Genomic DNA, 13,263 nt, shown 5'->3' on the forward strand with positions numbered 1-13,263 from the left:
TATTTATTTCAGATAACTTTCTGAATGTGTTGCAGCTGTATATTTTCAAACTGGTAAAGGAAACCCTGTCTTTGCATTTTATTTTAATCACAATCTGTTTTAATAAAAGAGCTTTTGAAAAGTGGCTTTGACTTAAAACTGAACATTTAGCCCACTCGGTAAAAACAAATACAGAGCTATATATCGTGTATCCCCATTCAGCGTTAACAGTGACGAGAGGAAAAATTTGGGTGCACCTAAATAAAAAAGTTAGGCACACCAGTGCAACCAAGGCAAAAAGTTAGTCTGGAACCCTGGTCTGGCAGATTTTTGTCAAACTAGTGAGAAATGCCAGTGTTGACGCATTTTTATTTTTTGTAGTGTGTGTGTGTGTGTGTGTGACAAAGGATTTTTTAGGGCCGATATCAATACAAATATTTGGTGATTTATTGGCCGATATATATATTTTTTAAATCCAGAAACGCGTGACAAAACAAACAGATTTCCCTAACATTAGTTATCTGTAGTTATTTATGAGTCCTCACTAAAATAACATAATGCAGTTTAAAAATAAACTTGTTTGTTTTATTGTCACAACAGAACAGAGGAACATCAAAATATATCGACCCGCCAATATATCGGTCGGGCTCGTGTGTGTGTGTGTGTGTCTTGTTCTAATGCTGCTCCCTCTAATAGTTCATCATTTTGATAATTTTATTATTAACTTAAAAAGAAATAGCAATGCATAACCCTGTGACATCAACCAGATGAAGTGATGAGTGTTTCCTCTCTGTGTCTCAGCTGCGTCTTATAGATTGGGGTTTGGCAGAATTTTACCATCCCGCTCAGGAATACAACGTCAGGGTGGCCTCTCGATATTTCAAAGGCCCTGAGCTGCTAGTGGACTATCAGGTATTTTATTTCGGAGGGGGGGAAAATACAACTCTTTCAAAATGTTGCATAATAATTCCTGACGTGTGATTTCCTTTCTCTCCCTCCAGATGTATGACTATAGTTTGGACATGTGGAGTCTAGGCTGCATGTTGGCCAGCATGATCTTTCTGAAGGAACCGTTTTTTCACGGCCAGGACAACTACGACCAGGTAACGGCTCCGATAACGATTCATATCCCTCACAAACAGCAGCTTCACATCGCTAGAACAACCTCTCTCTCTTCCATTATCATCCTTCTGGATCTTTCTGCTGCCTTTGACACAGTGAACCACCAGATCTTCATTTCGACACTCCGAAATCTGGGTGTCTCAGGCTCTGCGCTCTCATTGCTCACATCTTACCTGACAGACCGAACCTACCGGGTAACCTGGAGAGGATCTAGCTCAGAACCTTGCCCACTTAAAACTGGCGTTCCTCAGGGATCAGTCCTGGGTCCCCTCCTCTTCTCTCTGTACACCAACTCTCTCGAGTCTGTCATTCAGTCGCACGGCCTTTCTTATCACAGCTACGCAGATGACACCCAACTAATTCTCTCCTTTCCTGAGTCTGAAACTCAGGTCGCAGCACGTATCTCGGCCTGTCTGACTGACATCTCTTCTTGGATGTCTACACACCATCTGAAACTCAACCTCGACAAGACTGAGCTCCTTTTCCTTCCAGGGAAGGGCTCTCCTACCCAAGACCTGACTATAACAATTGACAACTCTATAGTAGTCCCCACCAAGACTGCTAGAAACCTGGGCGTAACACTTGACGACCAACTCTCCTTCACTGCTAACATTGCTGCAACCACCCGATCGTGTAGATACATGCTGCATAACATCAGAAGGATACGTCCCCTTCTAACGCAGAAGGCGGCTCAGGTTCTGGTTCAGGCTCTAGTCATCTCACGTCTAGACTACTGCAACTCCCTCCTGATTGGCCTGCCTGCATGTGCCATCCGACCCCTGCAGCTCATTCAGAATGCAGCGGCTCGACTTGTCTTCAATCTCCCCAAGTTCTCTCACACTACACCGCTCCTCCACTCTCTTCACTGGTTACCAATTGCGGCCCGCATCCGCTTCAGGACACTAGTACTTACGTACAGGGCCACGAACGGATCAGCACCCGCTTACATCCAGGACATGGTCAAACCCTATACCCCAACCCGCCCACTTCGTTCTGCATCAGCCAAACTGCTGGCTGCCCCGTCACAGCGGGGGAGAACTAATCACTCAACGAAATCCCGACTGTTCACTGTCCTGGCTCCCAAAGAGAGCTCCCCATCGATATCAGGATGGCCGACAGCCTACACATCTTCCGCCGAAGGCTAAAAACACATCTCTTCCGACTACACCTCGGATAAAAAAAAAAAAAAAAAAATCTTGAACATGCACTTTCGAACCTGCACTTTCATATGTCTCTTTGTAGCTTTGCCTGTTTAAAGCTACTGTATTTGCACTTACTACTTGTGGTCTGTAGTTTGAACCTTCACAGTTGAAAGCACTTAATTGTAAGTCGCTTTGGATAAAAGCGTCAGCTAAATGACATGTAATGTAACAAACATAGCTCTCGCTCTTTAAATCATATTATCACCTCTAGCTAAAATCAAAAATCACATATTGGGGCAGAAATGTATTTGTTTTCATATATTATACTTTGTAATTCTAACGAAATGTATCGGCAGGATGTAGCTGATGAATTTAGGGCTGCAACTAATTTTTATTTTCATTGTTGATTATTTTCTCAATTAATGGATCAGTTGTTTGTTCTATATAATGTCAGAAAATGGTGAAAAATGTGGATCAGTGTTTCCCAAAGAACAAGATGACGTCATCAAATGTCTTGTTTTGTCCCCAACTCAAAGATATTCAGTTAGTTATACAGTTACTGTCACAGAGGAGAGAAGAAACTAGAACATATTCACATTTAAGAAATAGGGCTGCACAATTAATCACAATTTTATCAAAATCGCAACATGGACTTGTGCAATATCCATATGTCAGGGGGAGCGCAATATTTGTTAAAGGCAAAATATGTGTCAAACCATTTTAAATTAAGTACCGTGGTGCTGCAGAGACGTACCGGCCACGTACACATTCACATAGTTACACATTCACACAGTCACATAGTTACAGTCACACAGTTACACAGTCACACAGTCATACATTCACATAGTTACACATTCACACAGTCACACAGTTACAGTCACACAGTCACACAGTTACAGTCACACTTACACAGTCACACATTCACACAGTCACACATTCACAGTCACACATTCACATAGTTACACATTCACACAGTCACATAGTTACAGTCACACATTCACACAGTCACACATTCACACATTCACATAGTTACACATTCACACAGTCACACAGTTACAGTCACACTTACACAGTCACACATTCACACATTCACACAGTCACACAGTCACACTTACACAGTCACACATTCACACAATTACACAGTCACACTTACACAGTCACACTTACACAGTCACACTTACACAGTCACACAGTCACACATTCACACAGTTACACAGTCACACTTACACAGTCACACATTCACACAGTCACACATTCACACAGTTACAGTCACACATTCACACAGTCACACAGTCACACACTTACAGTCACACTTACAGTCACACAGTCACACATTTACACCGTCACACAGTCACACATTCACACAGTCACACATTTACACAGTTACACATTCACACAGTCACACATTCACAGTTACACATTCACACATTTACACAGTTACACATTCACACAGTCACACATTCACACAGTCACACATTCACACAGTTACACATTCACACAGTCACACATTTACACAGTCACACATTTACACCGTCACACATTTACACCGTCACACATTCACCGTCACACATTCACATAGTTACACATTCACACAGTCACATAGTTACAGTCACACAGTCACACATTCACACAGTCACACATTCACATAGTTACACATTCACACAGTCACACAGTTACAGTCACACAGTCACACAGTTACAGTCACACTTACACAGTCACACATTCACACAGTCACACATTCACACAGTTACAGTCACACTTACACAGTCACACATTCACACAGTCACACATTCACACAGTTACAGTCACACAGTCACACATTCACACAGTCACACATTCACACAGTTACAGTCACACAGTCACACATTCACACAGTCACACATTCACACAGTTACAGTCACACAGTCACACATTCACACAGTCACACATTCACACAGTCACATTTACACCGTCACACAGTCACACATTCACACAGTCACACATTCACACATTTACACAGTTACACATTCACACAGTCACACATTCACAGTTACACATTCACACAGTCACACATTTACACAGTTACACATTCACACAGTCACACATTCACACAGTTACACATTCACACAGTCACACATTCACAGTTACACATTCACAGTTACACATTCACACAGTCACACATTTACACCGTTATACAGTCACAGTCACACAGTCACACATTCACACATTTACACCGTCACACATTCACACAGTCACACTTACACAGTCACACATTCACACAGTCACACATTCACACAGTCACACAGTCACATTCACACAGTCACACATTCACACAGTCACACATTTACACCGTCACACATTCACACAGTCACACATTCACACATTCAGACAGTCACACATTTACACCGTCACACATTTACACCGTCACACATTCACACAGTCACACATTCACACATTCAGACAGTCACACATTTACACCGTCACACAGTCACACAGTCACACATTCACACAGTCACACATTTACACCGTCACACATTTACACCGTCACACATTTACACCGTCACACATTCACACAGTCACACATTTACACCGTCACACATTCACACAGTCACACATTCACCCTGTCGTTCTGAGGATTCTGGGTCACCAGCTCGCTTCTATAACCGTTAGACCACCACTGCCCATTATTAAAATAGTTGCCGATTAATGTAATAGTTTACAACTAACTGATTAATCTTTGCAGCTCTACATGTGTTATATTAAATGTGCGTCTATGTTGTTTTCCAGCTGGTCCGCATCGCTAAAGTTCTCGGCACAGAGGAGCTCTTCGGTTACCTGCACAAATATCACATAGAACTGGACACTCGCTTCAAAGACCTGCTGGGACAGTGAGTACCAGGATGTTACACCCAATAGTTCACCAGCAGCAACATTTATTTAACATTCACATGTATTAAAACCACTTGAAGCTAGGACTGGACAATATATCGATATTATATCAATATCGATATATGAGGCTAGATATCGTCTTAATTTTTGGATATTGTAATATACAGTGTGTGTGTGTGTGTGTGTGTATGTGTGTATATATATATATATATATATATATATATATATATATATATATATATATATATATATATAAAAATAGTATATCTGATATGACACATTGTCTTTTCCTGGTTTTAGAGGCTGCATTACAGTAAAGTGATGTCATTTTCTGAACTTTTCTGACTGTTCTAGCTGTTCTATTATTTGCCTTTAACCACATAGTTATTATATCAACATAACTGATGATTATTTATCACAAATCTCATTGTGTGCATATCAGTCCCAACGTGATTATGCGATCGCATAATCAGCCAAAGTCCGTATATTTATGCGGGGGCCGCATTTTTTCAAATACGCCGCACTTTCGCTGCATAAAGTGCCGATTTCAGCGCAAACTATGCGGGGCTTGTATGATTTCATAATCCCCACATTTTCGTTGCAAAAAAGTCACACATATATCTTAGCAGAAAGTTGAAAAATGTTGCGTTTACTTCACACAAGAGCAGCCATTTTCCCCTGTTGCCATGGGAACGTTATGAAGCAGGGGTGTGATTCTTCTGGATAATTCCGTAAATCCGGCTTTTCTGACCTGAAAATGAAGCTCTCGTAAATCATGCAAATCCGCTTTTTTTTTCTTTTTTTTTGTGTTGCAAGGCACAGGTCGGGGGTATTGGTAAACATACTCTGACTCATGTCTTCATATCACTCCGCAAGTGGTCCATTAATTTGTCACGATGTAACTTCATTCAAAGCAGAGCTCCACCGAAGAGCCTGCAATCGTTGTGGAAGGTTATTTGAATAAGAATTTTGGACGTGTGGGGGCGAACTATCTTCTTAGCTGAAGCCGACAACGGGACAATATTGTTGCATGCTGGCAATGCAAGCTGAAGCGATGTAGCAGATGACGTTGAGAAGTTGCAGTGAGGAATATTTTAGGAGCACCATTTTCGGCAGTGCAGAAAGGTAGTGGCCCACACTAACTTAGTGTTGAGCCGGGAAACATGGCTAAAAGAGCTCTACAGCGAAAAGATGTGCTGGGCGAGCCGTCAGTCGGTCGAAGCTAACAGAAGCTAGCTGGCGTAAGCTGACAGCTGACCAACGCTACCAAGTGATCGGCGGAGACAGGGAGTACATGTATTTGAAAGAGTCCGGCAGTTGTGGTAGACGAAGTCGGGATATTGGATGGAGAGTCCACTGAAGTCCACTGCGGTCTGAAGGGCTAATCCTCGCTAGATCACTAGCTAGTCGGGAGGTTGACAGCTAACGTTAGCAAGCTGAAGCTAACAGTCGATCGATGGTGGGTAACGTACGTTACACAGGCTGGCAGCAGCACAGAGTCCAGAGTTGATAAGTGTGTGTGTGTGGGGGGGGGGGTAGAAAGGTGTTGAGAATGACCAACACCTAATCTTAAACTTAGTGTAGCTACTTAATTTGCTACGACCCGATCAGAGGTTACTTAAATTGAGACGTTCAGTCAAAATCAAGCATGTCACCTTCAAACGGGATCTCCGTTTGCAGGGTTCAGGCTGGACCCTCCCGGTGATCATGCTGCTCTGGGGGACCGGCTGTACAGTGAGAAGCCGCTGCTGACGGGCGCAGAGCTCTACCGGAACTCTGACTGCTGTCTGTCCGCGCGGCCGTCTGACGGCATCAGTATTAAATTGAGACAGTTTTATTAGCGGTTAAAAACGTCTCGCGTTAAATAGTAGTCTAATTCGGTACAGTTGGTTTTAACGCCTGATGCAAAGTGTAGGCCTATAGGAGTACACATGAAAACCCTGAACAAGCAGCGTCGCTCTGCTCTGTCTTTCTGCTGTGCCCCATTCACGTAGTAGTTTTACACTATGTAGATTAAACTCTGCAATTAATCCGCGGTTCACATGTATGTATGAACTGTGGTGGTCCGTTACACTCAAGGCTATATTCAACATCACTGATTAAGTAGCCTGTCAATCCAACAAACTGGACTTTAGGGTCAAGTGTTGTTGTCCTGGATGTGAAAGCCTCCTTACTGGACTACTGAATATAATAATATTCCATTATATTTTGTATTTTGAATTGTTACCTGCTACCAGAATTTTGTGATTTCCTTGCAATAAATATTGACATTTTTACCATAAATTGGTGCCTAAAAATGTATCAGAATGCAGGAATTGAAGTCTTTTACCCTCAGAATTTCCTGGGGGAGGACCCCCCCTGCTTTTTGTGTTCCCGCAAAGACAAATTCTGAGCAAGGAAAAACCCTGAAGTATAATCACAGACAGCCATAAAAAACATTTAAATTGCAGAGTTAGAGTTATAACTTAATATGTACAGTGTCAACAGAGAAACACGGACAATTGAACAGACAGTGACAACATACATACTACATACCTACATACTGTAGAGAATGACAGTAACAGCATACAAACGGCATAAATAAAAATTTGTTATAAACGTGTGCTCTTTAAAAAGTAGAAAGCATTGTTTGCCAGTTACATTAAATGTTTAAAAATCCGTAAATGTCCGTGGGTGGGGCTGCATGGGCGTGGTAATGTGGGCTGGTGTGGGTGTGGGTGTGGGTGGGTGTGGTAGTAAGGAGAAAGAATAGGAGAAGGAAGTTTGTGTGAGGTGGACCTGGTCACCACAGACCCAAATCTTCTCAGCTGTTGCTACTGTCATATGCTGCACTGTCTCTTCATGTGGCACTATTATTTATATTATAACAAGGTAATGCAATGTGTGATCAAGTGATGACTGATTAACAGTAATGTAAATGCTAAATGCCCTAATACCTACATATCATGTAAGACTCAATTTCTCCATTTCTTTGCACAAAACTCTCCAGAAAGTGCCATTTAATGGTTTATTTATTTTTTTTTAAAATGAGGGGGGGAGGGGGCTGTCGCAGCGTCATGGGTGCGCCGTATATTTTCCTGCTTTTTTGTCCTTTGCCAATCACACCTATGATGAAGTGACGTAATTACATGATGTGAACATCATCGGAAAGCTGCAAACCCCGCGATGAAGCCACGATGAAACCGCAGTTTTTGCAAGTTCCCGCAAATTCATCGCATAAAATGGCATAAATATCCCGCATATTCCATCGCATTCTTTAAGAAAACGTGCCGCATAATCAAGGATTTTTGCCCGCAACAATCACAAAAAAACTCCGCATTTTTCTGGAAGGATTGGCATATTTTGTGAAAGCACCAATTGTCAACCCTACAATATCGATATCGCGGTATTTAGTCAAAAAAAAAATAATAGTGAGTTCAGTCATGTGAAATGTTTTTCTGTGTCCAGGCAAACGAGGAAGCGCTGGGAGCAGTTCATCCAGTCAGAGAACCAGCACCTGGTGAGTCCGGAGGCTCTGGACATGCTGGACAAGCTGCTGCGCTACGACCACCAGCAGAGGCTGACGGCAGCCGAGGCCATGCAGCACCCCTACTTCTGTTAGTACACACACACCCACACACCCCTACACCTCTGGCTGCCAGAGCCACTGCTAAAGCTGGGGTTATGTGTCAAAAATATTGAATTGTTTTCTCACTACTGTAACCAGTTTATTATAGATTATTATAAGACCTCATAAACAGTTCACGAAAGATAAAATAATAGCAGGTTTTTGCCTTTTAGCTGCCGAGATAGTGATGTCGTCAAATTGAATCAAAGAGTTTGTGAGCCTGAAGGAACACGCCGACTTATTGGGACTTTGTCTTATTCCCCGTATCCCCCAGAGTTAGATAAGTCCATACATACCCTTCTCATCTCCGTGCATGTTGTAACTCTGTCTGATGGTTCCACTGCTAGCTTAGCTTAGCACAGATCCTGGAGGTAACCAGCTCCATCTAGCCTAGCTTAGCATAGATCCTGGAGGTAACTGGCTCCATCTAGCTTAGCTTAGCATAGATCCTGGAGGTAACCGGCTCCATCTAGCCTAGCTTAGCACAGATCCTGGAGGTAACTGGCTCCATCTAGCCTAGCTTAGCACAGATCCTGGAGGTAACCGGCTCCATCTAGCCTAGCTTAGCACAGATCCTGGAGGTAACCGGCTCCAACTAGCCTACTGCTCCCAATAAGTGACAAAATAACACCAACATGTTCCTATTTACATGTTGTGATTTGTAGAGTCACAGCGTGTACAAATAACAAGGTCACATGAGACACAGCCATCTTCTAACCGTATACATACTGGGAACTATATTCTCAGAAGGCGAAGCACTGCTACTTCTGCTACTTGGGCGGAGTGATATGCTTTGCAGCACCTGAGAAGCCCCGAGCAGATCAGCAATGCTTCACCTTTCTGAGAATATAGTTCCCAGTTTGTATACGGTTAGAAGATGGCTGTGTCTCATGTTACGTTGTTTTTTGTACACGATGTGACTATACAAATCACAACATGTAAATAGGAACATGTTGGTGTTATTTTGTCACTTATTGGGAGCAGTAGGCTAGATGGAGCCAGTTACCTCCAGGATCTGTGCTAAGCTAGGCTAGCAGTGGAACCGTCAGACAGTTACAACACGCACGGAGATGAGAAGGGTATGTATGGACTTATCTAACTCTGGGGTATACGGGGAATAAGACAAAGTCCCAATAAGTCGGCGTGTTCCTTAATTTTAAAACCTTCTTGGTGTGAAAAGAATTGCAGCACCCTTAAAGCTATAGTGTGTAGTTTCTGTCCCCCCCATGAGGAATTCTAAGTAATGACAACAAAACTGTTGGCGCGTCCACATGATACAAGTCTTCTATAATCGCGATTGTGCTGCATAAAACGCTGAACACACGTTACCAGTTAACTTCAGGCCCCAAGGACAAAGACATGCCTGTATTTGCTTCTTTTAGCTGAGACTGGGTGGAGTTTGTCAGATAAAATGTGCGTTTGTCCCTCAGATCCTGTGGTGAAGGAACAGGCAAACGCCAACACAGACGGCACAAAGGCCATAAGCGGCTCCAATGCGACATGATAACCAGAGAGCAGGTAACGCACACAGCACGCCTGTTTTAAACTGAATATGTTCAACGTATATACGCTCAGTTGCCATTTTATTTGGTACAAGCTAAAACTAATGCAACACTCCTTCATGAAGGTTACGGTGTTGATCATTTTGAAGGCTGCAGATTGTGATGCTGTTAGAATGGTGTTACGTTACACAGACGGGTGTTTCTATTATTTTGTCCACCCCATTTTTTTTAATGAGGGTGGACTAAAAAACAGAAACACCTCTCTGTATAATGCAACAGACTCCCAACGTTGCTACGATAATAAAATCAGATGATCAGTGTTGAATCTCTGATTGGTCTGTTTTTCTTTCTTTGTTCCTCTTTCGTCCAATCAGGAAGAATCTTTGTTACCTCAACTTGTGACCTTTTCGTGGCAGAAACGTCTGCCTCCACATCAACAGCCATACTGGAGCAAGATGTCAATTTTGCAGCATACACAAACACGCACGGATTAAACTTCTCCCAGCAAAGCCCGGGGGAGGGAGGGGGACGGGAATCTACGCTGCTGAAATCAGATCTGAGCCCCTCCCCCTCCTCCTCCTCCTCCCTCCTCCCTCCTTCCTCCTTTCGTCTTACTCCTCCTCCTCCTGCCTCCCAACACCCCCCCCTAACTGTTTTTAAAATGAGCAAAGTGACTGTCGTTGGATCAGTATCAAGCCGGTGTTGTGCTGTAAAGACGTTTGTCCGTCATTACGACGCTGTGGTGACCCGAGATCCAGTTTTAGCACTGAGTGGCATGGCGGCTCTTTTCTGCTACGGATAGAACAAAAGCTATATTGAAAGAGAATAAACCATTTTTATTTAAAGACGCGTGTGTCTGATTTTCATTTTAACTCAGAAAGTGTGAAATTCTTCCTTCTGTTATCAAAAAAAAAAAAAAAATCAAATGGCCGTCCCCACAGACGGAGGTCAGGGGGACAGGTTAGACGGAGCCCCAAGGAGATGCTATGTTTAAATCTCGCTAGCTTTTCACCCTAATCAACCCTGCTTTAAAGGAACACGCCGACTTATTGGGACTTTGTCTTATTCACCGTATCCCCCAGAGTTAGATAAGTCCATACATACCCTTCTCATCTCCGTGCGTGTTGTAACTCTGTCTGACGCCTCCACTGCTAGCCTAGCTTAGCACAGATCCTGGAGGTAACTGGCTCCATCTAGCCTAGCTTAGCACAGATCCTGGAAGTAACCGGCTCCATCTAGCCTAGCTTAGCACAGATCCTGGAGGTAACCATCTAGCCTACTGCTCCCAGTAAGTGACAAAATAACACCAACTTGTTCCTATTTCCATGTTGTGATTTGTATAATCACAGCGTGTACAAATAACAAGGTCACATGAGACACAGCCATCTTCTAACCGTATACATACTGGGAACTATATTCTCAGAAGGTGAAGCACTGCTACTTCTGATACTTGGGCGGAGTGATTAGCACTACACCTGAAAAGCACCGTTGTTACTCTCTGCTCCTCACCACGGGACTTCTCAGGTGCTGCGAGCAAATCACTCCGCCCAAGTAGCAGAAGTAGCAGTGCTTCGCCTTCTGAGAATATAGTTCCCAGTATGTATACGGTTAGAAGATGTCTGTCTAACTCTGGGGGATACGGTGAATAAGATAAAGTCCCAATACGTCGGCTTGTTCCTTTTAAAATAACAAAGTTAAAGTACTCGTTATGCATAACGGTCCCGTTCAGAGTGTTGAATTATGGAGCTCCCAAGGTCCTGAAAGATGACTTTTTGTCAATCTCATGAACACAAGAAACATTTTCCAGGTGAATTAAGTTTGTCAGCTGTGTTTGTTTTGATGCTTCAAGAAACAGACCAGAGATGTCACGAAGTGTGTGCACTTTTTAATAAATAAACTGGAACTTCAAGGTGTTGTCCAGAACATAAAACACGTGTGCAACATTCGTGCGTTACAAATAGGTGCATTCGTTTAGGTGAATCCAGGCCGAAGGTTTGATGAGGTCACCACCTGCTCAAATTTAAAACTGCTTACCAAATGGCTGAAATTGTAAACACAGCAGAGTAAATTTGAATTACATGTTAATATTCAAATTCAAAGTGTTTTAAAATGCATAACAGGAGTAGAATTCACATTTTGGTCATGTGGTTTTTCTTTGTAAGTTTAAAAACTGGAACTACTGCTGCTGTTGAGCCCACATCCTCGTTTTAAATCTGCTCACAGACGGCTTGGCCCAAAATGAATGCCCTGACTGACATCTGAAGTTTTTTAGTGTCAAACACGGTAAGAAGCAGCCTACAAACACACAGATAGCTACAGCAGATGAGCTCTACACCCATCGAAGGCACGCCCACAACGCCCCCGCTTCCCCCTCAGCCAGTGACCCGTGACTGGGTGAGGAACTACGACGACTCGCTGCTTCTCAAAAAAGCCCAACGGTGAATTAAAAAATGCCCCTTTTGGCACTTTGTCTACGTGTTTAAAGGAATAGTTCTACATTTTGATAAATCGCTTTGTTGCAGAGGCGAGTTAGAGGAGAAGATTGATGCCAATATGAAGCTGCAGCTGGTTAGCTTAGCCTAGCATAAAGACGGGAAACAGCTAGCTTAGCCTAGCATAAAGACTGGAAACAGCTAGCGTAGCTCTGTCAAAGCTCGTAAAGTGGCAAATTGAGAGTACGCCAGGGCAGGAATTTAATGTGGGTCAGTTTGGACTTATGGCCCACAAAAAATGATATGCCCTGCGGCAAGGGTAAGACTTTGGGTTCAACATTGGGGGGGTTGAGATCTCCAATTTTGAGCATAATTTAAAATTTGAACGTCAAACTTAATTTTCTGTATTCTGGTGATTTTTTTTTGTTGTAAATTACGCCTATGCCCTGCGGCCATAATGGCCTTGAAGCTCCGCCCACTGCCCCAGCTGATCTAGCTGTTTTCTCCCCTGGGAGGGGTTTGGAAAATGGTCAATTGTCGTTTTTTTAAGATTTCGGACGGAGCCAGACGAGCCCTCCTTCTAGTCTCTACGCTTCCACTACATATTGAAC

The 13,263-nt window shown here is 43.0% G+C and overlaps 1 protein-coding gene across 2 annotated transcripts in view; it reads left to right on the plus strand.

Annotated features, from left to right (window-relative positions):
- The window catches only part of csnk2a2a (casein kinase 2, alpha prime polypeptide a), a 27,293-nt gene extending 16,228 nt beyond the window's left edge, over window positions 1-11,065 (plus strand). For both annotated transcript variants that reach the window (XM_031323698.2, XM_031323699.2), the window contains exons 8-13: window positions 781-891; window positions 981-1,082; window positions 5,010-5,110; window positions 8,559-8,707; window positions 10,149-10,236; window positions 10,595-11,065. In XM_031323698.2, coding sequence (XP_031179558.1) covers window positions 781-891; window positions 981-1,082; window positions 5,010-5,110; window positions 8,559-8,707; window positions 10,149-10,222 — 537 coding nt within the window. In that variant the 3' untranslated portion in view covers window positions 10,223-10,236; window positions 10,595-11,065. The remainder of the gene's footprint in view (window positions 1-780; window positions 892-980; window positions 1,083-5,009; window positions 5,111-8,558; window positions 8,708-10,148; window positions 10,237-10,594) is intronic.
- Window positions 11,066-13,263: the final 2,198 nt, after the last annotated feature.

Source organism: Sander lucioperca, chromosome 3 (genome assembly GCF_008315115.2).
Source record: "Sander lucioperca isolate FBNREF2018 chromosome 3, SLUC_FBN_1.2, whole genome shotgun sequence".
Taxonomy (NCBI): domain Eukaryota; kingdom Metazoa; phylum Chordata; class Actinopteri; order Perciformes; family Percidae; genus Sander; species Sander lucioperca.